The sequence below is a fragment of the Ovis aries genome, chromosome 17 (genome assembly GCF_016772045.2).
Source record: "Ovis aries strain OAR_USU_Benz2616 breed Rambouillet chromosome 17, ARS-UI_Ramb_v3.0, whole genome shotgun sequence".
NCBI classification, from domain to species: domain Eukaryota; kingdom Metazoa; phylum Chordata; class Mammalia; order Artiodactyla; family Bovidae; genus Ovis; species Ovis aries.
In genome coordinates, this window is record NC_056070.1 from 53505395 (window position 1) to 53531341 (window position 25947).

Sequence of the window (25947 nt, forward strand, 5' to 3'; positions counted from 1 at the left end):
TCGGTGGCTTCTCTTGTTGAGGAGCACAGGCTGTAGGTGCGCTCGGGCTTCTGACTACCTGGGTTCATACCTACATCAGCTGCTTGCTAGCTATGTGACCTTGGGCAAGCTACTTGGTCCCTCAGTGCCTCAGTTTCCCTCACTTGTTAAATGGGGATAATACCTCCTAGCGCTTGCACTACTGTGAGTTTAACGTCAAAGATGTTTCACACTGTGGCTGGCACATCAGTGCTATGTGCTTGCTCTTTTTTAGAGAGGGGTGAGGGGCTCTCGCCTGAGTCTACCTGGCACTTCCTCCCCTCTAGCACAGCCCCATGTGCCCTGTGCATGCAGATGTATGGAGTTGAGCCTCCATTTTCGGCCCCCACAGCAGATGAAGTGAAGAGAGGACTCTGCCTGTGGGACTAAGGGGCAGAGGGAGGGGTGGATGAATTTGAAGAATATAGTAGAAGGAGAACCATCAGCCTTGGGAGGTGAGGGAAAAGAAGTCTAGATTTCCAGGCTTTGAGATTAGGTAACCAGCGGCAGCAGTGGTGGGTGGGTGGAGGTATGGAATAGAAGTGCCATTGATCAAGGCGGAAAATATAGCAGCAGGTTGAAGAGGGAACATGAAGGAAACTGAGATTTGGAAATGTCTTTTGTTGAGCCTTGAACTGGACACCCTGGCATGTTCCTGTGCTGCCCTGCAAGGCCTTACAGCATCTGCCTCCCCCATGAGATACCTTTCAGACATCATTTCCTTGCCTCACCCTTCCTGTCACTCAGCTGCAGCTATGCAAGCCTCCTTGCTGGTCCTCAAACATACCAGGCAGGCTCCTGCCGCAGGACCTTTGCACTCACTGTTCCTTCTGCCTCAAACAACTTTCCCCGAGATCTCTACAGGGATGACTCCCTAATCTCCTTTGTGGTTTGTTCACATGTCAGGTAAGTGGGCTTACCTATTTAAAACTTTACTTCCTTCCCCCTGACACCACCTTCTGCTAGCTATTTTTTCTTTATCATAACATTTATTCTTTTATTAAAGAAGTTGTTTGCGGGGGGGGTATGCTTGGGAAGATCCCCTGGAGAAGAGAAAGGCTACCCACTCCAGTATTCTGGACTGGAGAATCCCATGGACCCTGGGGTCACAGGGTTGGACATGACTGAGCAACTTTCTTGCTGGGTGTTAGTTTTGGCACGTGGACTCTTAGTTGTAACATGCAAACTTTGGTTCCCCGGACCAGGGATCAAACCCCAACCCCTAGCCCAGTAAGCACCCACTCCTTGTGAGCACGGTATGCCCCCTACAGAAAGAGAGGAGGAAGAGAGGCAGACAGGAGAGCAAGAGAGACGGCGTATCTGTAAGAAAAGTCAGTATATTTATGGTTTGCTTTATAAAAGTTACTATAATACAATGGTACATAGTATTGAATTCACAAAAATATGAACAAATATTTACAGCAAGACACACCCACAACGGAAACACTTCTCTTCAAAACAAGTTACATACGATGAGAGTCTATATGCACAAACATCCCTAAAACTTATGGATTCTCTTCTTGGCTGGAGGAAGAGGGAGGGAAGGACAAGAAAAAGAAAAAGCAGAAACCCCCAACTCTTGAAAAGCAAGTTTGTTCAGTGAAAATGAAGGCATTGAAAGAAAAATGACTTGACACATTTCTGGCTATCGCAAGCCATTTCAGGGGTGGGACAGGGGTTCCTGCGGACAGGGAGGGCCCAGGCCCTTACTTGCCCTTAGGGAAGGCTGGTTGGGCAAGGTGAGGCCAGGGTGAGGGGTGATGCAGGACCCCGGACCCTGGTTTCCTCACATCCCCCACCTCCACTTCTTTTATGGGAGGAGGGGACAGACTGAAGCCAGCCCCTTGGGGACTGCAGAAGTAACTTAAATCAGCCATCTCTACAAACTACACATTTCCTTATGTGAAAAATAAATATTTCCTCAGTTGCACAATGAGGCAGAAAACCGCAAAAGGAAGAGAAGGTTGCCGCTGTACCCAGGTCCCTCTCTGTGTCTTCATGCCACCGATTTCATCGACCTTGAAACCAGTGGGCATAGTCTCAGAGAGGGGTTGGGGTGAAGAAAAAAAAAAAAAAAAACACAACAAAACCACCAACGACAAAAAAAAAAAAGAGAGAGAGAGAAAAATAACAATTCTTTGTACAGAATTTACATGATAACAAGCTTGACACAAGCTGAGATACCAGAGGCTCCGGGCCTGCATCCGCAGGTGGCGCGGCCCCACGGGGAGCGCTCCCGTCTTGCTGAGGATGACTCTTGGTCACAGCAGTCACTTTCCATAAATTATTTACATGCCTGCTTTGCTTTCTGGGGTGCGGGGGACTTTTGTGTGTGTGTGTGTGTGTGGTTTTTTTTGGAAGTACAAAGAAATAAGCAAAAAAGTCTTCCCACGTGTTTCTACAAGAAACAATGTTCCCGAGAAAAAGTCCTTTATGGCAGCCTATGTACAGAAGTCGGTTCTGAACTTCAAAAACTTATTTTTTTCCCTTCGTTTTGATTTTATACACGCACAAAAAAAAAAAAAAAAAAAAAAAATCCATGGAAAGGAACTTGGAAGAGGATGATATAAAGGGTTAAAAAAAAAAAAAAAAAAACCTGTCAGACTTAGTTGTGAGTTTTTAAATCTTTTCCAAGATATTCCTTTCTCTGGGAGAAATACATCTTCTCACTCCGAAAATAAATATGCTCTTGACTTCCTGGGGTGAGGGCTTGCTGGCAGGGTGAGTCAGGCTCTATGGGCTGGGGGCGAGCAGGTGAAGCTTATAAGCAAATTAAAAAAAAATGCCACACGCATTCGGTCAGACACCCGTAGTGGCGGGACTGGGGGACCCGCCTTCCCTGGGAGGTGTATCTCTCCCCCTGGGTGAAGGTGAGGGCCGGAGAGAATAAATAACCCCCTTCCAGTGCCCCCTGCTCACACTGGGGCCTCCTGGAGGCTCCCTCGTTGCTGGCATTCGAATGAGAAAGTAAACATTGAACCCAAGATTTTGGGGATGGCGGGTGTGGGGTAGCACGGAGAGCCCTGGAGGGGAAACTCCTGCCTGGGGCCAGCTTGGCTCCCCCAGGGTCTGCTGGAGGGCGTGTGTGGCAGGGGGAAGGCACCCCCAGGCTGCTGGGGAAGGAACAGACTGAGGAGGGGATGGGAAAGAGGGGGGGGTCTTCTTCTCACTGAGTCCGCCAGCAGAGAGGGGGCCTTCCGTAGTGTTCTGAGGTCAGAGCCGCCTGGCCTGACCTCCTCCTCTGCAGCACCTGGCCTGGCGCCCAGGCCTGGAGGGTTCCAGTACGTGGGCCTGGGCCGACGCACAATCAAACGAGGCCTCTGCAGCCCCCACCGGGGGTCCCCACTCTCTGATTCTGCTTTCACATTTCAACGGTTAAAATGTCTTTTCTTATGAAGAGGAAGAAAAGAAAAGGAGAAGACAGAACAACATAGCAGCATTCATGGGAAGAGGCTGAGGGGCAGGACAGGACGAGAAAACACAGAGGGAAAGAGGTGGATGAAGGGGAGAAGGTGGGGGAAGACATTTACATCGGAGCTAAACCAAAGTCCCGAAAGGAGCATTTAAAATAAAATGAAGGAGACACGGGCTGAGACAGAGAAGCCCTTTCCCACTGAGGGGCCGGAGCTGCGGTGGGACCTGGGGGGTAGTGTTGGGGGTGCCAGGCCCTGGCACGGCCACTGGGTAGAGGGACAGCACCTGAAATGGGGGTGGGAGGTGGGACCTGGCCCCAGAGAGCCAGGGTCCACGCTTGGGAGCCGGGGTGGCTGACAACCCCGGGTGCCGGCCTAGTTGAGGGTCCCCCGGCAGTTCTCAGAGCCACAGAGGCAGGGGATCTTGACGTCCTCGATGGGGAACTTGTAGTCATAGGTGATCTCCTCATTGACGTTGATGTGCTGCTTGGAATAGATGACGATCTTTTTCTGCGACTCCACCGTGATCACCTTGGCATAGCAGTTGGGCTGTGGGTGGGATGGGAGTGGGGGACGGTGAGCTGACCTACCTGGGGCCCCAACCAGGCCCTCTCGGACTGCATTCCCTGAAACTCAACCGAACCCCATGCTCAAGGCCAGACGCCCTGGCCCCACAACCCCAGTGCCCACTGGTCACCTGCTCTCAGCCTTGGCTCCTGCATCGGGCAGAGAAAGACCCCTAGCCTCTGACGTTAAGTGATTGTAATAATAACAAATTATTTCCTAGGGAAATATTCAATTTTCTTTTATACTGTAGATGACCCCAAATTTATATTTCTAGCCCAGGCCCTACTCCACAGCTCTAGAGAAGGGATCAGCAAACTCCACCCCCTAGCTGGCTGCTCTTGCAAATAAAGTTTTATTGGCACACAGTTGCCCTCATTTATTACACACTGCCTGTGGCTGCCTTTGTTACAATGATAGTTTAGCAGCTGTGAGATGTTCTGGGTCATAAAGCCAAAAACATTTACTACCTGGCCCTTTACAAAAAGGTTGGCCTGTGCTCCAGACCCCCAGATCCAACTATCCGCTTGATATCCTATCTTTGGCAGCTCAAGGAGACATCTTTGGTTCAGTGAACTCAAACTGAGGGAGTAACCATTCCACTCACCCAGTGGCCCAAGCATCCCTCCCCTGCCTCGCCTCCCCTCCAGCAGTGCTGGATCTGGCCTACCACACTCAGCAGATTCCATCTACAGGGCCTCTCACTTCTGCCACCATGGGCCTGGACTCCAGTGAGTCCCTGCTGCCTGTCTCTGCTCTGAATAACTCCACTCCTGCCCCAACTGCTAGGGAAGTCTTTCCAAAGGGACAGCAAATCCTGTCACCCCCGATCAGTAGCTTGTCTCAGCTTTTAGAGAAACTTCTCAGCTCTGCCTATAAGGTTGAGTGACCCAGCCACCAGCCACCCTGCCAACCTCCCTTTCTCTGCCCCTTGGAGAGGTGTTCTCCCTCCCTCCCTGCCCTAGGTTTCACTTCACTCACTCCTGCACCCAGGTAATTCCCTCTCATCCCTCAGGCTTTCACAGGAGACTCTCAGCGAAGTCCCCACCGGCCCCAGGGAATGACCAAGTTACCATGCTGTGAGCTGGCATGTACCGAGAGCCCACTGTGTCTGTATAGGCCTGTGCTCAGTAACACGCTTGGTCCTCCCAACAACCTACGAGAAGGGACTGTGATTATCCCGGTTTTACAGCTTGGGAAACTGAAGTAGCAAGACATTAAGTATCCTGTCTATGGTCACTCACTAAGTAGCAATGCCAAGACTTGACCCACAACAGCAGTACCTGACCTCCCATCTGAAGCTCCCTGTGCTTGTCTCCATGAAAGGACCAACCCTGATATCAACGTCCACTCCAACACCCCAGACTCATGCCATGTCAGCTGTTACTAGCCCTGTGTGTCTCTTTAAGTTAATTTAAGACTCAGTTTCTCAGCCACACTGGACACATTTCTAGTGCTCAGTACCACATGTGTACAGGAGCGGACAGCAAAGACGCAGAGTACTTCCTCCACTGTAGAAACTTCGACTGGCCAGCACTAACCCCAGAGGCACAGAAAAAACCCAGCAGGGAGAAGGAACTCTGCAATTATCAACAGTATGGACCATGTCAGGAACACCTCTGGTCTCATTAGGGCCATTTGACAGATGGGAAAACTGAAGGTCAGAGAAGGGCTCCTCAGACAAGGCATCACACCGCCTCCTCCCTGATGAGCCCCCAGTCGTGGGCCCCACGCTTGGAAAGCAGGCCACGCTGGCTCCTGCGCCAGCGGCTTCCAGGTCCTCCCCGCACGTCCCCAGGGGCGTGGCCCCAGGCGCGCACTCACGTTGCAGCTGTGGTTGATGAAACGCGCGAAGTTGCCGCACTTGGTGGCGTCGATGATGGTGTCGTGGTCCACCCGGAACATGTAGCTGCTACCGATGCCCTCGTCCTCGTAACGTTTCTCCCGCATGTCCGCGATCACCTGGCCAGGAAGGGGCCTCAGTCCGGGCGGGGCGGGGGTAGCCGCGGCCCCGCCCCCACACCTGTCCTGCCCGGCAGTGCTTACCTGGCGGATGTTCTGGCCCACGTACTCGATGACCATCTCGTCGGCCGCGATGGGCTCCATGGCGAACAGGCCCCAGTCGTGAATGTGACTCTTGCAGAATTTGAGCTTTTTCTTCCGAAACTAGGGGAGGGGCAGAGATGGGGGTAAGAGTCATGGCCTCTGGTCCCAGGGCTACCCCGGCCGCCCCAGGTGGGGTCCAGCCTCACCTTGAGCTGGTTGAACTTGAGCAGGTCGCTGTCACAACTGCCAGTGAAGGAAGACAACAGGCGCCGCTGCTCAGATCGCCGCTCTGAGCCTGCCCGTGTGGAGGCGTGCGGCTGCGCGGGAATGCTCATGCCCTAGGAGGGTGGGGCAGCGGGTGACGGATCAGAGAGGAGTGCGGCCGTCTGGCGACCTGGCCTCACAGACCACGGTACCTGTGTGCTGTCGTCCTTGGCGACCCTACTCTAAGCTCTGTGGGCCCAGCTTCCTTGCTCTGGGCGCACCTATGCCTGTCCTGTCCTAATAGCCACCTCTCCTCCACCTGGGTCCTTCCTGTCACAATCTGAACGTGCCCAAGTTCCTCTAATCTTAAATGTAACGAAACAGCATCCGCTTCACTCCTGTCATCTTTTCTCTTCTCAATTAGAGATTTGAAGCATCTCTGCTTCTTGGACAGACGATAGTGATCGGGGACTTCCCTGGTGGCTCAGTGGTAAAGAGTTCCCCTGCCAATGCAGGGGACACAGCTCAATCGCACATGCCAGGGAGCACCTAAGCCCTTGTAGCACAGCTGCTGAGCCTGAGCCAAGGACCCGCAACTACTGAGCTCACGTGCCAGCTACTGAAGCCCACACGCCCTAGAGCCTCTGCTCTGCAACGAGCTGCCACTGCAATAAGAAGCCTGAGCATACAACTAGAGCACTCACCCTGCTCACAACTACAGAAAAGCCTTCACAGCAACAAAGCCCAGCACAGTCAAACATCACAAATAAATAAATAACTTTTTAAAAAGTAAAGATGTTGAGTATTTACCTACCCTAACAACCCGTGGCTTTCATTTGAAATCACAACTCCTCCCAACACCCTTGCATCTCTTCCCTCTCTTGGCTTTTCTGGTCCTGTCCCCGCCATTAATACCTGGACTTTCATTCCCCTCCAGGCACTCTCCCTAGGTCAGCTCATCCCTGCTGCAGGCTTTGGTTAAGGCTTCCATCCTGATGATGCCTAAATTTAAATCCTCGGACCGGAAGTCCCCCTCCCAGGCTCTATACTGTGCCCATACATCTAACTGTCTATCTGACCTCGCTACCTGGATGTTCCACAAACCCCAGAACTAAAGCTGTCCCAACACAACAGTCCCACTTTCCCTCTCACCTCTGTGCTTGGCATCCAGTTACCCAGTGCCCCACGCTGGACCCAGCAGCGTCATGCCATTCTGCCTCCAGTCAGCCCCCAGTCCCATCCATTAGACTTTCTAATGATCCTGCTAAGTCTTTCAAAGGCATCCACTTTTCCCCACACAGCCCCCCATGCCCAACCTACCCAATTTATTTGCTGAATTTAAAAAAAGATGAAGGTAACTTCTGGAGATGCAGTTCAATACTGTTTGCATCCTGACGAAGACCCTTCATGGTCTCTCCTCTTCCCGCCGCTCACCTCACCTCACCTCTCACACCTGAGCACCCAGTGGAGTGGCACCGTGAGCCAGGTCCTCTGGTTCCACAAGCACTGTGAGCCGGGTCCTCTGGTTCCACAACTGCTCTGGCTGCCTGGCACCCTTTCCAGGAGGGCCCCTACCCATTGCCCAGCCTGGGAGGCTACTGGGTGGGTGGGCACCTGGTGGCCCTACCTGGGTGTCTGTGGGGGGCTCGTCGGTGCTGGCACGACTGCTGTTGAGGTATCTGAGCTTGTCCTTCTTGTCGATGGTATAGAAGCCCTCGCTGCGGGCACAGCCTGTCATGTGCTCCCGGATGCCGTCGTCCCGTTTCTTCTTCTTAGCTGAAGAGAGGCTGGTGGGTGGGTGTGGGTCAAGGGCCACATGGACATTCTTAGACAGCCCCATCTTCCCAGGCCTGGCCTTATCCTTAGACCCATCTCCAGGACGCTGATGACACCCAGCTCTACCACCCACACTTAGGCCACCTCCCTGAAGCTGCCCACTGCCCAACTCCACTGTGATCAGAGCTCTGTCAGGTACCTAGCTGCATGGTCCTGAGTATGTTTCTTATCCACCTTCTGCCTCAGTTTCCCCATATGCAAATTGGGATAATTATGATGCCCCCTGGAATGATTACAGATGCTTAGTAGAGCTCCTGACACAGAATAAATGTTCAGTGTGTTAGTTTGGTACAGCAGGGATAAAGATAGCACCAACTTCATTGGGTTGTGCTAACAACTGACTATGGGGGCATTGTGATTAATAGCCCAGATTCTGGAACCAGATTTACCTGGGTTCAAATCTCCACTCAGTTACTTTATAGCTGCATGACTTTGGGCAGGTAACTTAACCTCTCTCAATTTCAGTTTCTTCATATGTAAAATGCAAATAATAATAGCCCCCACCTCCCTAGGCTGTTGGAAAGATTAAATTAGCTGATGAGGGGGAGCCAGGAAGAGTGAGCTCTCTGTCAGCCCCCGCTTCTGTTATGTTGTACAATCACGTTGTTATGTTTGGCCCCAAGACCTCTTAACTCTGGCACAAAAGGCAGAGATGACTTCATACAGAGCCAGCACACAGACACCATCCACAAGTGCTGGTGACATGCGCCCTCGTAAGAGATGCCGCCCAGAGAGGTGGGGCAGACCCGTGTCCTAGGAGGTGTGGCCCTCGCCCCACCTGGCAGGATATAGGGATGGTAGACCCAGAGTGTGTCGTTGAGCCAGTCCATGCCGTTGTCCTGCTGCAGCAGCCGCTCGTAGGTAACACACAGGAAGCGGATGTCCTCCTCGTCGATGCCACCATTCCAGATGTCATAGAGGATGGTCATCTCCTCAAACTCTGAGCGGGGCCGGAAGAGAGGCTGCGGTGGCGAGAGCTCGGGCGAGGCTGAGACCACCAGGTCCTCATGGCGCTTCTTCAGTGGCCGGCGCCAGGACCCCCGCACCTTGGCCATGAACTCGTCGGAGATCTCATCACGCCCACGGGGACCCGGAGGTATAGCCTCGGAAGGCCACTGGTTCTCTAGCTCCTTAAAGGGCAGCTTGGTGGGCTCAACAGGTGGTGGAGGTGGGGGTGGAGGGGGCTGAGGGGGCAAGGGTGGTGGGGGGGCTGGGATCCCCGCGTTCCGGAAGTCCAGGGTCACGGTCCGGGGATCATGGGTGCTGGGGAAGACAGGGGTCTGTGGCTGGCCAGGAAGAAGCAGGAGGTCCCTGCCCAGGGCAGCCCCTCCTGGCGGTCGGACCAAAGGCCCATCCAAGGTGAGCACAGCTGGCGGGGATCGCCGGGGCCGGCCCGGCTTCCTCTTGATGGGGGGTGGGCAGGGGGCCAGTGGAGCAGGCAGCAGAGGTGGCAGCTGGGTGGGGGCCCGTGACTGGGCCCGCAGGACGGGTACAGGCAACGCTAGGGGCAGGGGCAAGGGCAAAGGCAGAGGAAGCGGCAGGCCTGTCTCCAGGAGCACCGGGGAGGCCAGGGGGCCAGACCGATCATCACGCCGGCCAGCTGGGAGGGGGCAGACAGGCAGAAGTAGGGGCCCCCCAGGCTCGGGGAAGGTGGGTGTGAAGCTGAAGTCCCGGCCAGGTGTCCTTGGGAGGCCCCCGCTGCTCAAGCTGGGGGATGGGGATGGATAGGAAAAGGGGCTACCGGGCAGCTGCGGGGAGCTCAGGGCCAGGCCGCCACTGCCAGCTGTCGGCAAGGGCTCCCCGCTCGGCGTGGCCGGCACCGCCTCGGCACTCTGGGACTTGCCCAGGCTGCCACAGAGGCTCGGAGTACGTGGGGGCTGCTCCTCATGAGGGGGAGGCTCCAGAGGGACGGATGGGACGGGGGGGTCTGGGGTCTCGGGCTCTGGTGGTGGGCTGGGTGGCCGAGGTGGTCGAGGCGGCGGCAATGGTGGTTGCAGTGGTAAAGAGAGCAGCGCCGGGGGCTCAGGCTCCGCTTCCAGGTTGTCCTCTGCAGAGCGGTAGGCAGAAAGCAGACCTTAGTTATTGACTCAAACGGCCCTTGTGCCCTCCTCATGCTACCCTACTGTGCCATGGACATCTCTCTGGGTAGGTACTCGCATCCTCTGGATTCCTAGATACACAGCAGGATTTGGGAGTCGATCAAAGGTGCAGGAGACACAGCTGGCGTCCTTGACACTGTCTTTAGAATGGTGTTCCGGTGAGCATGGACCAAGAAAATGAGCTCCGCTATTGAATAAAATTAAACAAGTCCCTTTTCTGCACGACTTGTCAGAGCCTTTAAGGTTTTCTCCTAGCACTTTTCTCCACTGTCACCTAATATGTTTTCTAAATTATCAGCTGTCATCTATCAACCTGCCCTGAGCATAAGCTCCAGGAGGGATGATATTTTTGCCCATTTTGGTCCACTGTTGTTATTATCAGTCCCTAAAACCATAAAGGAGATATAAATAGGAGATACAAATATGTTTAACAATTTGCAAAGATCTGTGGTTCTAGAGCCAAATAAAAAACTTAAACAAAATACAACGGGTTGCTCTCCTTAAGGACTATTAGAGGTACAAACTAACCACATGTGGCTATAGTAGTTTATGTTAACTTAATTAATCCACATTACAAATTCTGTCCCACAGCAGCACTCTCCCCCTTTCTCAAGCTCTTAGCGATGCTGTGTCTAGTGGCTATAGGGCTGGACAGGGCAGAGAAAACATGCTGATCACTGTACAAAGTTCTCTTGGACGGCACTGCCAGAGCCTTTCACGTGCTTTGTGCAGCTCCACCAAGATGGTAGAGGGGGCAGTGCCCACAGCCCCTTTTAACCCACCCAGCACCCTTCAGGTGATAGGTGCCCAGGGCCCAGAGGCATTCTCTGCCTGCCTATCACTAAAAGACCATGCACAACCACACCTCCTCTTTTGGGAGGATCTCATGGGGCTAGCGGTCCAGGGACCAGACCCCAGGGACACACAGTGTGGAACAGTGACAGCAGCAGACCTCCCTTTGGAGTCTAGCAGGCGCCCAGCGTCGTACTGGCAAGTCATCTCTCTCTATCCTCCCGTGTGACCTTACGGGGGAAGGTCCCACTGATCCCATTTTACAGATAAGTAAGTTTAAGTGATGGCACAGTGGAGCCCTGGTTCATTCTGATGGTTAAAGACATCTTGTTTCTATTCCCACCGCCTTCCCATGGGCTGCAAGGGTTACCTGGGGTGGGCTCTGGGGATGGCAGGGGCCGGGCCTCCTTCTCTCCTGCAGGGGGTTCTGGAGACAGCAACCTGGCCCCTTCCTGGTTCAGGCCTGGTTCCCTGGGGGGCTCCTTGCAGCCAGCCAGCTCCTCGACACTCACAGGCAAGGGGGGCTCTTCCAGCATCGGGGTCTGCTCCTTAGGGGCCTCGTCCTCAGCCTCAATGTCCACCTCCTCTTCTGGGCCCCGTGACTCCATTGTGGGCACTCCTGTGACCACTTCACTCTCAAAGTCCTCGTTAGGAGCAGCGGGAGCCATGTTCTCGACTGCAGCTGCCTCCCCTTCCTCCTCCTCCTCTTCTTCCTCCTCCCCAGCTGGCAGCTCTTCTTCATCTTCCGAGGATGATGATGAAGAAGACTCAGAGCTTGATGCGAAGTCAGATGACTCAGAACTCTCACTGGAGGACTCAGCTTCAGGCTTGGAGGTGGTGATACTCACTGTCTCCTCTGCACGGGGGACACAGGCAGGGGCCCTGTTATTATCTGCTGTGCCCCAGCCAGAGGCGTCACCAAAGGGCTCAAAACAGGAGGCACTGGGGTGAACGTGGCCCCCGGGTAGGTGGTGTGTGTGTGTGTGTGTGTGTGTGTCTGTGTGTGTCTGTGTGTGTGTCTGTGTGTGTGTGTGTCTGTGTGTGTCTGTGTGTGTGTCTGTGTCTCTGTGTGTGTGTCCGTGTGTGTGTCTGTGTGTGTCTATGTCTGTGTGTGTGTCTGTGTGTGTGTGTGTCCCTAACCATCTTAGGGTAGATGACGCAGTGGTATTCAGCACCTTCACAATGTGGACAACTGACATTTCTATCTTGTCCCAAAAGATTTTCACAAGCTCAAGCAGCAGCTCGTTCCTTTCAGCGATCACCCCTCTATCCCCACCACTTGACCTCAGCAACCACTAGTCTACTCTTTGTCTCCACTGTTGTTCAGTCGCTCAGTCGTGTCTGCTCTTTGTGACCCCATGGACTAGAGCACACCAGGCTTCCCCGTCCTTCACCATCTCCTGGAGTTTGCTCAAACTCATGTCCATTGAGTCGGTGATGTCATCCACCATCCCATTCTCTGTCTCTGTGGACTCACCTATCCTGGACATCTCATAAAAAGGGAATTACACGACAGGCTGTGTTTGTGTTTTAATGACTTCACTCTTCATAGTCAAGAAACCCTACCCCTTCAGTATTGCTGACTGTTGTGCAGGCTCTGCTTTCTGCAGAGGGACCCTGGGCTGGGCCAGAAGCCACACTCACCTCCATCTGAGTCCCCTTCTTCCTTCTCACTCGCCTCTGACAGGGCTGTGTCCTCGTCTTCATTCTCAGACTCATCCCGGTCGTCGCTGTCTTCATCATCATCATCCTAGGGGAGAGGAATGCTGGACAGGTGAGCCGAAGGGCTCCCTCGCCTGGCCCAGCTCCCCAGGCCTCCCCAAGCCCGAACAATATCATACCTTATCTGACATGGATGAGGTTGAGGAGGAGGAGAGCTGGCTCCCGGGGCCCTCCTCCCCCTCGTCCTCGCCCTCCCCCTCCTCTTCCTCCTCCGTGCTTTCTCGCTCCTCCTTGTCAGAGGCTGAGGATGAGGGTGAGGTGGTCGAGGAGCCAGAGGACGAGGATGCTGATGAGGATGACGACACTGACAGCGACTCCTTCTCATCCTCCTCCCCTCCGCTGTCCAGCTCCAGGGGCCGGGCTGGCCGCCGCCGCACGCCCACGCCCTTGGGGTCCCGCTTGGCAAGCTCACAGGGGGCATCAGCCATGTCCCGGTCCCGCTCGCGCTCAGACTCTGCGGGGAGGGAGGGAGGGCGATCAGAGCCGGGTGGGGGCGCGCAGGGAAGGAGGCGGTCTCAGCACCCGGCAAGGCCCCACCTTCGTCCTCCTCATCCACAGAGGTGGAGGGTCGCAACCGCTTCTGGTCACCAGACGAGGCTGTGTCCGGTGGTTCCTTCCTCTTGACCTTGAAGGAGGGCAGGCGGATGGCCCCACGCAGCCCAATGCCGAGGCCCAGCCCCTCGTAGCTCAAGCCCTCGCCCTTGCCCCAGGACTCCAGCAGGCAGGAGGCGATGCGGTCCTTGGGCTTTGGCCTGTCCTCATCTTTGTGCTCACCCGACTTCACCGGGGTCAGCGAGGCCTGGGGTACGAGAGGAGGGGGAGGTCAGTGTGGTTAGAGTACGGCCACCAACCCTGTCCCCCGAGTAGCCTGCCATCCTTTCCACAGTGACAGCCATGCCTGAACTGGGCACTTCCTTTTCTGGAACCTACTGCATTTCATGGTGCATTTCAGCACCAGCACCACACTCCGCTTCCCTGACCCTCAGCTTCCTCACCTGAGAAGCTATTACTATGGCTGAGAAGCTATTACATGGCAGGAGCTCTGGAGTTTTGGAGATTGGAATCCAAGAGAAACACATAGTAAGTACACACTTGTGTCACAGACACACTGGTTTCACAAAATAACACACTATTCTGTTTGGAGAGTCTACGTGGTGGTGTTTCCGCTAAGGTGCCTGCGGACGACAAAGGCTGCCTGGCCAGGTCCCTGCCTCTGGCCTGCCAGCCCCCCCCCGCCAAGGGGACGTGCTGCCCACTCACCTTAGCCATCCGTTCCTTCTTGTCCCACCACTCATCGAAGGCCCTGAAGGCCACCACCTCCACCATCTTGCGGTTCAGGTCCCGCTTCATGATGGCCTTGAGCTCTTTGAGCACCACCAGCAGGACGCCATCCACAGTGGCCTTGTGCGGGTCCTCCTGGCGCGGCACATAGCCTGGTGGCGGCACTGATGGGTCAAACTTGGGCAGGGGTGGCCAGGGCTGCCCGCGGCCTGGGCCAGTGTTACCAAGGGAGAAGGGGCCCCGGTAGGGCGGCAGGTTAACAAACTGCAGCCCAGCAGAGGCAGCTGCAGCTGCGGCAGCCATGAAGGGGGGGTAGGGGCATGCGCCCTGGCCCGTCATCAGACGGCTCAGCATCTGCGTTTGCATCTGGAAGGACATGGGCATGCTGCCCCACTGGCCCCCCAGCACGTGGCTCATGTCCACTTGCATCACGGGAAACAGCCCTGGTGGGAAGGGCGGCAGTGGTGGCAGAATGGGTGGGGGTGGGACACCAGGCGGCGGGGCTGGCAGGGGCGGAGGGGGCACTGTCACAGCTGGATGGGCTGGGGGTGGCGGGGGCGGTGGTGGTGGCAGAGGTGGGGGCATGGGGAAGCCGGGCTGGGGTGGGGGCGGGGGTGGGGGTGGTGGCAGTGGAGGGAAGCCAGGGGGCGGGGGCAGTGGCAAGGTTGGGGCCAGCACGGAGGGAGCTGCCACGGCCCCGGCCCCTGGGGTCACCACCATGGGCTTGGGGCAGTCAGCACTGGTGATGGGGGCCGAGGGCATCTCGTCATCTGAGATTTCCATGTCCTCCCCTGAGGACTGCTGCCCCTGCAGGGAGAGCAAGGGGAGAGAAGAAGGTCAGAGAGGTAGCCTTCTGCAAGACTAGCGAGCAACGTGGCTTCTGCAGTCCTGATCCTGGTCCCTTCCCGTCCCAGCCATGTGGCCTTGAGCAAGTCATTTAACCTCTCTCAGTCTTCCCATCTGTATGTTGGGCATCATAGTACTTGCCTCATAGGGTTATCATTCATTCGTTCACTCAACAAACATTTGCTCAGCACCTGCTGTATACCAGGTATTGTCTCAGGTGCTGAGGACATGGTGGTGAACAAGACAGACAAACTTGCTCTCTTGGAGCTGAACTTCTAGAGGGATGAGGCAAAGGTTGACTAGGATGAATGCGAAATATATAGTCCTTTGCCGCGAAAACAAAAGCAGAGAAGGGGGCAGTGAGGCATGAAGAAGGAAAAAGTTCTGTTTCAATTTGAAAGATTGTTTCAATTTGTATTCAGAGAAGATAATACAGTAACATTTCTATAGCCCTTCCCTGCTGGAGGAGGAAATGGCAACCTGCTCCAATATTCTTGCTGGGAGAATCCCATGGACAGAGGAGTCTGGTGGGCTACAGTCTATGGGGCTATAAAAAGTCAGACATGACTGAAGCAACTTAGCACATAGCCCTTCCTATTGGCAGGCACCTTTCTAAGCATTTTATGTATGTTCATTCAGCTAACCCTCAGAAAACCTGCAACGCAGGTGTTTATCACCAGTTTTACTGATGAGAAAATTGGAACACTGAGAGCTTAAGTAACTTGCCCAAGGCTACACAGTCACTGAGATTCCAACCAGGAAGTGGCTCACCAGCCTTTATTCCCAGTTGGCTTGCAGTCTACACTGTGGCAGAGAGGGCCTGGCATGGGTGACAGAAGCAAGGGAGAGAGAAGCTTTAGCAGGAGTCAGGGTGCATGAAAAGGAGATAAGTCTGTATGTTTTCCTTAATTATTCCTTTCACATAGTTTTTGTACAGGCTGCGGTGGGGTTGAGTGTTGTGAGCACACAATATCTCGTGTTTCTTATCTGTACCATAATCTCATGAGGAAGGGCTCTATTCCAATCTCTTGACAGGTGAGAAAACACCTTCAGAGAGACACAAGTAAATCACCGGCCCAAGAGGCGCTGGTCAGAAAAAGGGCTGAAATTGGAGCCCAGGATGCCTGCTGAGTGAGGGGTTGGGGCTGCCGTGGGAATCCAGGACAGTGGTCCCAGGTCAATGGGGGAGCCAAGCGTGACTTGGCTTTACATTCAGGCCTGGGGCTTTGGGGAGCTGGGTGCACAGGCCTGGAACGGGAGCAGGGCATGGTGTCCACAGGACAGAGGCAGAGCAAGAAGGCAGAGCAGGGGTTGGGAGAGGAGGAATGGACTGCCCCCAGGCTCCTGTGTCAGGACCAGAGGCGAAAAGGTAGCTCAGGTGCCATCTGGGGAGACAGAGCCTTTGCAGGTTGCCAGAGACAGGGAGTGCATTTGAAGGTTGAGGAGGTGGGGGTCTGTGCAGGCTAGAAGGCCAAAGGTCAGACCTACAGGCAAGAGGAGGGGTTCAAAGGGATATGGAGGGGCGGGGAGAAAAAGAAAACTAAATCTCCGGCAGCAGAAGGAAGCTTGGGCTGTTACTCTGTCCCCTCTACAGACACACATACTCTCGCTGCCTCTCAGGGTCCCACATTCGTGCTGAGAGGGAGGCACTGGCAGGCTCGCAGCCTGATACTCAGGGACTGCGCCAGATCAGTCCTGGACAGCGCCCTGCGAGGCAGGCGCAGCACGCAGAGGGTTAACCCCAGCCCGGCTGCCAGCCAATCACAAGGAGACCTGGGTCCGCGCTCCAGCTCGAGGCCCTGCCCCTCCCTCCGCCCCTCCCACGTCCGGGGGGGCGAGAACCTGCGGGAACTAGCCGCTGAGCGTTGGGCATCAGTTCGAGCTGTTCCTGGAGTTCCTCGTGCAGCACCTCACTTAAGCCGAGACGGCGTGAGGCGGATACTCTCACTATCCCACCATTTCACAGATGATGAAACTGAGACTCAGAGAGGGAAAGTGACTTCCCTAAGGTCACATAACCAGTAAGTGACAGAGGTGGGACTCGAGGCTCAAGGCTTAAGGCCTGGAACCGGAACTTCTAACCACCAGCTTCTGTGAAGATAGGGAGTGCCCCCTCGCGCTGCTCTCCCGCCTGGTCAGCGTAGGCTGGGAATCCCTTAGGTTTGGTCCGGAGGGGCCCGGAAGCCATTCTCCCGACTGCCGGCAGGGGGCTCCCGAGGGCCACCTTAGAGGTTGTCCGTACTCCCGGGCTTCCCTGGACTGACGTCCCCGGGCTTCCCGGACCACAGCTCTCTGGGCCTCAGTCTCTCCTTTCCTCCAGTGACCCGGTGGGAGAGCCCATTCCCTCCAGCTACTCTGGGCTTCCTAGCCCTGGATCAGCAAGTGAGCATGGTAAACAAACATCCCCTAACCTCCGGAAGAAAGGATGGCAGAGCCAGTAGCCCCCCGACCTCTGCACACCTGTCAACTCTCCCTGCCTGAACCCCTTAGCGCCAGAAACCACTTGCCAGATCAGCCTGGAGGCCCCCAGGAGCCCTGGCCACCTGCAGTCCCCTCCCAGGCAAGCCAAGTTCCTCTCTGTTCCTCCCTGAGGCAGCCAAATCGGCCTAATCAAAGGACCTGGGACGGAGGGAGGGCCCCTCCTCCCGCCACCCACAGGGGCACAGAGCTCCGTCTATGCTCCTGGCTGCTCATGCCTTTCAGGCTCACAAGTTCCAAAGCAGGTCTCCAGGAGGGCCAGGGCAGGTGCCTGGACCAGGAGGGGGTAGGAACAGAGCCAAGGAAGATGACTTAATCCTCCCCACAAGAGAATGTGGCAGACAGCATCCCTCATGCTAATCCTGAGGATGGAGCTTGGGCAGAGAGACCCCAGATGAAGATCTGTGGATAGGCAGAGGGTGGGTGGATGGGTGGGGTCAGCTTTGCCTGCTTCTGGCTGTGGCCCTCCCCCTGAAACTCTTGGAGTCAGGGGAGAGGGAGAAGGTAAATTTCAATGCCCTCCTTGCCCCATGTGGTTTCCAGTCTCTTCAGAGGGCACCAGGTACTAGGAGACAGAGCTCCAGAGTTCCCACCTGACCCAGCTCAGCAGAATACTCTGGCTACTCCCTTTCCCCATAACTGCCTGAGTGTCAGGACTAGTCTTGACCAGGCCCTAGCCACCCAACAGAGGAGGGGACCCAAAACCATCAGTTGGGATCTCAGCAGACTTCAACCAAAGAAGCTCAATTCAGACTTTATCCCCCAGAAAAGTCCCAACTTCCCATAACCTAACATGGAGAGCAACAGATCTAGGTCAAGTTTCCCTTTTTGCCAAAGCTGCTAGGGAGCTCAGAGCCAAATCAACTGCTCAGTCATGGCCCCTGATGCTTTCTGCACATTCTTTTTATTTTTGACCTGTCATTTTGGCTGTCCTAGCCCTGTTGCTTCTGTGTCGTAGTTATCCTCAGGGAGGAAAGAGGGTGCCACAAGACAGACAAAACCAAGCCCAGACACGGACAGACATAATGTGGTACCTCGTCCATCTTCTCTGAGGTTGGGGTCCTGTCTCCAGCCAGGTCCAAGGCCGCCTCACTTGTCTGACCCAGAAGACCGGTAGGGTCTGGGGGACCCGGCTCCGGTGGGGGCCGAGGCCCCAGGCCCAGATCAAGCTCACCATCCTCATCTGAGTCAGGCAGTGGCGTGGGGCTGATATCTTCCAGGCCAGTGCTGGAGGGGCGCGAGGAGGGTGGTGTAGGGCCTCGAAAGCCTGGCTGAGAGTTAGCGCCAAAGGGGGCCAGTGGGGAGAGCTGGGAGGAGGAGGAGGAGATCGGGCTGCCCTCCATCTGCAGCTCTGTGTCTGAGTCCTGCTCCCGAAGGAAGGGCAGCTTGGTGCGCTGCTCCTTCAGCAGCATCTCGATCCGAGAGTCCAGGCTGTCATGGGGCTTCTCCGGCCCTGCAGGCGATGACTCCAGCGTAGGCGTGCCGGGACTGTCGCAGGGCTCAGGACTCCAGCCGAAGGTTGGCCGACCACCCAGCTCTATGCTGTTGGCCTCAGGGGGCGGGGGTCCCGGCGGTGTGCCAGGCTTCTCCTTTGTCAGGGGCTCAGCAGGTGGCAGGGGTGGGGGCGCAGGTGCTCTTCGGAACTCGCTGCTGTCACGGGCCCCAAAGGGGGCTGTGGTGGTGGGCTCCTCGGGGGGCGGGGGAAAAGGGGGCACAGGAGTCTGATACGGAGAGAAAGCTGACTTGAAGGCGACTCCGGGTGCAGGGGTTGCTTGGGTGGGCGGAGGAGTGTGGGCAAATGTGGCGGAATCCTGCGGTTGGGCCTTGAATGGGGGCCCACTGCTGCCCCCACTGCCGCCAACTGCCCCAAATGGGAGGTCCACTGCGCCCCGGAAGGTAGCTGTGGCCCCTGCCACCGCAGTGACAGCAGACGAGTTGTGGACATAATGGTGCTCGTGGCGGCGGTTGTAGGCATCTGTGAACTTGCTCTCGTGGCGCCGAGCCTTGAAGGTCGTTGTGGGGTCCTGGCTGAAGAGGTAGGAGGGCGTGGGCTGGCGGCTGGAATAACTCGAGTCCTGCGAGAAGGGGGTGCCCAGGCGTGGCGTGAGCGGCGTGCCCTGGCTGTAGGAGTTGGGTGTGTCCAAGCGGCAGCTGGAATAAGCTGTGTCCTGGGAGAAGGGTGTCCCACCACTATTGGGGGTGACAGAGGACGAGCCAGAGCCACAGCCTGCAGACAGGCCACCATCTTTGAGGCGCTTCAGGGCATCTGACAGCTGGAAAGAGAGAAAGAGGGAGAAAGGTCTGAGATCGCTGGGGGGAAAAGCATGCCCTAGAATGGGACTGCTTTCCCCTCTCACTCCATCTTCCTGGGAGCTCGGAGCCAAACTGGTCACTCAGCATGGTGAACGGAGAGGGCAGAGGAGATTAAAGAAGATCTGGATGGGCCTCACCTTCTCTAATCTTGGGGTAGCCAATTATCCTCAGAGAACCTTGAGGGTTTTTCCTAATCCCTGAAGCAGGGTAAAGATAAGACCCTGATGTCTTGGTTTGCACTGGGATTTCCTTCCTGCCTCAGGCCGTCAGAAATCAAAGACCTTCCAGGCAGAGGTAGCGGAGGCAACGATGGTTTTGGAAGTGAGGGGGTGGCCACCTTGTTCCCCCAGCCTCTTGATATTTTAGGCTTTAAATAGTGTAACATGGTAAAGTGCCTGATAGACATCCCAGCTGATCAGCAAGTAAGCAAAGACTCTTCACTTGGGAAAAGCTACTCCTGAGAGTGGTCCACTTGCGAGAGGGTGGTCCAGGTGGGGGCAGTGGTTGGGGAAGGAGGGAGAAGTCATTCTTGCTCTGGAAAGAGAGACCCGAACCAGGCTTTTGTTAACGGGGGTGGGGTAGGGGGTGAGACAGAGGGGTCCATGAGACACCAGACAACGGTATCCTGAACACAGCACCGTTTCAGGATCAGCGTGGAAAGCACATGGGCTCTGATTAGTGGGAATCCCAGCATGTGCAGGGGAAGGGGGGTGGCCAGGCCAGAGGGGCGCTTCAGCAGACAGGGCTTTCAGGACCCTCCCGTGCACCCCACTGGAAGCTGTGGTGGGCACAGCCAGGCTCCTTTCCCTCCTGGGTCCTGGTGTCCCATGCTGGAGCTGGTGAAGTGGGGTGGGTGGGGGCGCACTGGGGAACTGGTGATGGGGTGGGGAGGTGGGGGACAGGTGGGACTGTCACACACCCACCTGCAGGGTCTCATTCACGATTGGAGAGACAGCGTCCAGCTCACCCACTGGCAGGGTTTGGGGTGTGTATCGGCCCGTGACCAATAGTTCGTAGAACCGCATGCGGGTTTCCCCTGTGGAAAAGGCAAGGGAGGGAAGCCTCAGTGAGGCTCCAGGATGGGGCAGCCCCCACAGCTGGGCATCCTTGTGGGTCCCCTTGTACCTGGGACCCCATGCCTTGGGAAGCTGAGTGACCCTGACCAAGTTCCCACTTCTCTCTTTGTACCTCATTCGGGAGGTACAGTCTGTTCAATGAAGCGGCTAAACTTTATGCTTCTCTCATCCTGAGATTCAAGAGTTTAATGTCTCATGACACCGGGACTCCCCCAAATATAGACATGCCACCCCCACCACAAAGCCCCTTCCTGTCACCTGGGCCATGCCAGCCATTCCACAGTCAGGTAATCCCCGTCCTTCTGCCTTCCCATCTAACAGCCAGGGCCCAGTAGCAAGTGAAAAGGAGACCCAGTGACACAGAAGTGGCAGTTTGTTGTGAGCCCTCTCAGGTGACTGACAGAGTCTGTAAAAGCACTCTAGGACTGCCTGACTGGGAACCCCACAGGCCGCCTCCCAGTCCCCAGTCCCCCTGTCGGATAACCCTCCACCCTAGCTGCTCCCCATTCCCAGCCCCCCTCCAGTTGAGAGAGGCCTCGGACAGACCAGGGGGCCAGATTATCGGTATTTATAGAGCCCTCTGAGGCAGCTGCTTACATATGCAAAGGAGACACATTCCTTGAGCTACTCTTTACCGGTCTCTTTCTTGAAATACAAACTTAGTGGCAGTCTCTAAGGGCCTTTTTTTTTTTTTTTTCTTAAACAATTTTGGTGAGGGCTGACTGCTCCTTAAGATAAGTCTGCCACCACCCAAGGGGTCTCCCTTGACAGAGACAAAAGGAGGAGGGGAAGTGAAGGGGGCTATGGCCTGTGCCCTGAGGAGGCTCAGACCTGGGACAGGTTTGGCAACAGTTTGTAGGGTAACTGTGCCCAATCAGGAGCAGCGTTCCTCCACACCCCCCCCAGCAAAGACTAGGAGACTCAGTCGACATGTATTCAGTATTAAAGGCAAAAAAGAAGATTTAGATTTTCAGGTCTTAGGTTTGGTATGCCCCAGTTGCTCCTAAACCCCATGCTCACAGAACCCCTGGAAGTTACCCACGTAAACCCGGCCAGGCAGGGTCCCCCGGGACCCCCCACAGGGGGGGACAGTGGGAAAGACCCCAACAGTGTCTGCGCAGTCACCTCTGGTTGGACCTTAGAGCACCTGGCACTTTCTTCCATATTCTATAGGAACTCTAAGCGGCCACAGACAAACTTTAGGAGATGCCCCAGAGGTCCAGAAGCCCCCCAGTCAGCACGGAGGAGAAGCCTCCCAGGACCCTGAGGGTGGGAGGTATGGCTTCCCCAGCCCAGCTCTCCCAGCAGCCGTCAGAGGCTCAGAGCGAGCGCAGAGCGGGATTCCGCTGCCTGGGAGGTGATGCTGTCTCTTTAAGAGAGAGGAGGGAAGACACAGTGTCAACCCTTGAACACCCAGAGCAGCCCGCCCAGCTCTATCGGGAACATTATCAATGAAACCACACTCCGGGCCCAGATTGGTTCCCACTTCCAGGGGGAGGGGGCGGCAAGAGGGGGAGGGGCACTCCCCAACCCCTTAGGAGGACTTTTTTAGTGGAGAGACGTACTCTTTGCACATTTAAAGGCGGCCTCGTGGCTCTCCTCAGCGCCGCCCCCCCCCCCATAAACAAACCCTGTCTCCTCTCCTAACAGACAGCAACACTGGGGACTGCCTAAACCCAGGCCACCAGGGCTCCGAGAGGGGCCCACGGGGGTGTCAGCAGTAGGGAAGCCTCCAGGTGGTCCCTAGGGGTGCAGTGGCCAAGGACCGGCACATTTGGTAAATTACAGTTCCGTCTCCTAGCAACAGACAACACATTTAGCTCCACGTGACTCTACCCTCAAGAGGGGGGCAAAAGAAAAATAAGGTTTTAGGGGGGTACCCAAGGAAAACTGAGGGGCTCCCCAACATGCAAGACGGTCCCTGGGAGAGAAGGCAGTCACACTGACAGGTCTTGGGGCTCCTCGGCGGTGGCTGTCCTGAGCGGGCCTCCACTCACCTTTGGTGTCCAGCTCCACGTGGATGATATTACCCATGACCGAAGTGCTATGCAAGTGCTGAACGGCCTCCTTGGCTCCCCTGACCGTGGCAAAGACCACTTTGGCAATGCCCAAGTGCTTCTTGGTCTTGGGGTTGTACAAAATCTCCACCTCCTCCACCTCCCCATACTTCTTGCACATGTCCCTTAGGAAGTTTTCACGGATGTTATCATTCAGCTTGGCAAATGTCACCTGCTTCGGAGGCACCGGGCCCACATAGAACTCATCGATCTGGCAGGGGACGAGGGGGAAGGGAGTTTGGAGAACATTGAAACCGAAGGGAAAACAGAACATTTCCCACTCGCCCGCTCTTTGAAAACAATGAAGGGCAAAAAAATTTTTTAAAAAATTGGTGGGGGGGTGCGGGGGGAAAAAGCACGCGGGCGGGCCCGGGAAGCGGAGGATTAAATCGTTTGGAACGTGGAAGTTCTCTGGGTTCGAAAGGAAAGGGGAAAAAGAAACAGTTTCTCTTTCCCCACACCCCCCCCCCCAACTCTGGCCTCCTCTCCCTGCTGCCTGGGCAGGGACGACCCCTCCGGCTAGGAAGCTGTCCCCCTAAAGCCACAAAGCCGGGAAGGGGGGCGGGTCCCAGGGCCGAGCTCCTGGGCTGGCAGGAGCCAGGTGGGTACTCGGAGCCCCCAGCTGGGCGGGCAGGACACTGTATCAGCTCCTTGATTACAGTTTCACCGAGTGTTATTCTGTTTACAGTAGCCGAGAGGGGACATCCCCTCTCTCTGCAACCTCCCCCTCCCCGCCAAAAGTTCCCTAGCCCCTGGACGGCGGGAACTCAGAATCCGGCTGGGCTTGGTCAGGACTGGCGTTATTTTCGAACTCGGGGAGTAGGGGGGGAGGGGCGCGGGATACAGGGGAGGAGGTCCTACCTTGAATTTGGGGACCGACAGCTCCAGCTCCTTGTTTTTTGTCCAGATGCCGACCACCCGGGGATCTTCGACAATTTCCACCGGGCGGTTGCTGGACATCTGTGGAGAAGAAAGGGGGGCGGAGTGGGTGGGCTGGTCTCACTCCCCAGGGTCAGGGACAGGAACCCCCCTTCTCCAGGCACTTGTCAAACTCCAGGACTGGGGACCTGGCTGACAGTTGGCCGGATGGTCAGGAAGGGGGGGTTCCCCAGGCCGCTCGGACCACTCAGCCCCCACCCTCTTCGGCATGGCTTGCGGGGTGCGGGGGGGCCGACAGGGAGGCGCGCCGGCTACTCACCGCAAGGCTGAAATGCTGCCCATCGTAGCGGTACAGTTTATGATGCCCCTTTTTCAAAGCCGGGTCAATCATCAACTTGTAACTTCTCCAATGGTGGTTCCTCCTCTCGCCCGAAGGGCCGGGCTGCGGCGGGGGCTGCTGGTGGTGGTGGTGGGGGGGGTGACTGTTCTCCATGCCGTTAACCCAACCTGAAAACGAGCAAGTTGTTGTCGTCTCCGCCGCGGCGGCGGCGGCGGCGGCCGCTTCTACACACACGCTAAAGAATCACATCGTCCAGCCCCCCACCCCCTCCCACCTTACCAGCGCGCCCTAAAAGGAGCTGGCTCCCCCCAAAAATAAGAATGGAGCGAGAGAATAACCCTTCCGGAGAATTAGGCGCCCGCCCGCTCGGCCACCGTCTCGGAGCGGCTGCGAGGGGCTCCCGGGGGCCCCTGGTGCGGACTGGCGGGGCCCGGGGCACCCGGAGGACGCGGGCTCCGGCCCATGGTGCCCGCCCGGCCGCCCGGCCGCCCGGCGTGGCGCTAGCTCGCTCGCTCGCTCGGCCCGGCTCGGGCGCGGGGCTCGCGGCAGGCCTGGCGCCGCCCGCCCGCTCGCTCGGTCGGCCGGAGCGGGGGCCGGGGCTGGGGGCTCGGGACGCTCGGCTGCCGGCCGCGGCCTCTCCCTCCCCGAGCCGCGCTTACATCCCCGCCGGGCGCCGGCCTCCCTGCGCCGCCAGCCAGTACATGGTGTCCCCCGCGGGAGCCGAGGCCGGAGCGGCCGGACGGGGGGCCGGGAGGGGGGAGCGCCGCCGCCGCCGCGGCTGCCGGGCCCGGAGCTGCTGCCGCCGCCGCCGCTGCTGCTGCTGCTGCTGCTGCTGCCCGGGAGGCGGCTGGCGGCGGAGGCTCGGCTCCCAGTAGCCGCACATCCCACAATACACCGCTAAGGAGCCCGACCCGAGCGCTCACCCTCCTCCTCTTCCTCCTCCTCCTCCTCTTCCTCCTCCCCTCTCCTTCCTCGCCGCTTCCCCAGGCACTCTCCCGGCGGCGGCAGCTGCGCCGCCAAAGCCCCGGGCCCCAGCGGCCCCCCACCCCTCACTCGCGCGCTCCCACACTGCCTCCCCCCTCCCCAGGGGAAGGCCTTTTAATTTATTTATTCTGCTGGGACTTAGGTTGGGGGCTTGGCGGCGGGGGAGGGGGGGGTCTCCCCGGGCTCTACCTCCCGCGGCTGGGGCTACCCTCCGAGCCGCGGCCGCCGCGGCTTGCGCCTCGGGCCTCCAAAACTGTTTCCAAACTGCCAAGACCGGAGGTGGGCGCGTGGGGGCCCAAGGGAAAGGGCTGGTTTTGGGGTGTGTGTATGATTGTGTGTTTAGACGCCTGGAGCCGTGAGGGGCGGCAAGGCGGCCCCCAGACGAGTTGCAATCGAGGTATCTCGGCTACGGCTTCCTCTTCTGCCCCGCGACCCCCTCCCCCCGGAGCTGAGTTGGGGAGGGGAAACCAGGATTTTAACCAAATTAGCATTTACATTCCTGGGAGGAAGCAGCCCTGGCCTGGACCTGGGTGATAGAAGCTTCTTTCTGTTTTTATTTTTGGAGAGGAGTGCCCTTGTAATTGTCGTGAACACATGCTTCTCCCTCCGCACCCCCCTCCTTTCCTCCAGCCACCGGCGGAGGAACGATTCCCCCTTTTTTGCATTTATCTTTCCTTCCCCTTTCTTTATTAAAGGTCCGGGAGTGGCGGCGGCCAATCAGCGCGCGGCTTCCATTTTGTGAGTTCAACTCCGAGGCTCTCGGGCTTCGCGAGGACGCGTTTGCAGCCCCCTCTGCCTCTCCTGTCTGGCGGCCGAGGAGAGGGAGCCGCCTCGCTGGGGTTTCGTGGTAGTGTATTTCATATTGGGGCTCTTTTCGGGGTTTGTAATTTGGCCGTGGGTAGGTAATTGGCTGGAGCAGGGCGGCCGGGCGCGGCAGCCAATCAGCGCGCGGCTTCTATAGGGCTTGAGTTATTAGACGCTGATCTCAAAACATCCTTC

General features: G+C 56.8%; 1 protein-coding gene across 2 annotated transcripts; it reads right to left on the reverse strand.

Moving 5' to 3' along the window:
- Positions 1 to 1337: 1337 nt before the first annotated feature.
- Positions 1338 to 24863, reverse strand: SETD1B (SET domain containing 1B, histone lysine methyltransferase). 2 transcript variants are annotated; one of them, XM_027956476.2, is made up of 17 exons: positions 24624 to 24863; positions 23944 to 24131; positions 23607 to 23705; positions 22686 to 22956; positions 20536 to 20648; positions 18334 to 19572; positions 13955 to 14782; positions 13232 to 13493; positions 12814 to 13148; positions 12617 to 12722; positions 11343 to 11828; positions 8872 to 10128; positions 7873 to 8039; positions 6248 to 6379; positions 6042 to 6161; positions 5820 to 5957; positions 1338 to 3980 (listed from the first exon to the last, which is right to left on the reverse strand). In XM_027956476.2, the coding sequence occupies exons 2-17, from the start codon at positions 24115 to 24117 to the stop codon at positions 3807 to 3809; spliced, it is 5901 nt and encodes a 1966-aa protein (XP_027812277.1). In that variant the 5' UTR covers positions 24118 to 24131; positions 24624 to 24863; the 3' UTR covers positions 1338 to 3806. The 2 variants fall into 2 exon arrangements, with proteins under 2 accessions (XP_027812277.1, XP_042089977.1); XM_042234043.1 differs by lacking the exon at positions 24624 to 24863 and adding an exon at positions 24244 to 24483.
- Between the last annotated feature and the right edge of the window lie 1084 nt (positions 24864 to 25947).

Excerpts from the sequence above, each read along its gene's own strand:
- SETD1B (XM_027956476.2), bottom strand. The coding sequence starts at position 24,117 with ATGGAGAACAGTCACCCCCCCCACCACCACCACCAGCAGCCCCCGCCG. Across the intron at positions 13,149-13,231 it reads TGTGGATGAGGAGGACGAAG|AGTCTGAGCGCGAGCGGGAC; the intron begins GTGGGGCCTTGC and ends CCCTCCCCGCAG. Across the intron at positions 11,829-12,616 it reads AGAAGGGGACTCAGATGGAG|AGGAGACAGTGAGTATCACC; the intron begins GTGAGTGTGGCT and ends TCCCCCGTGCAG.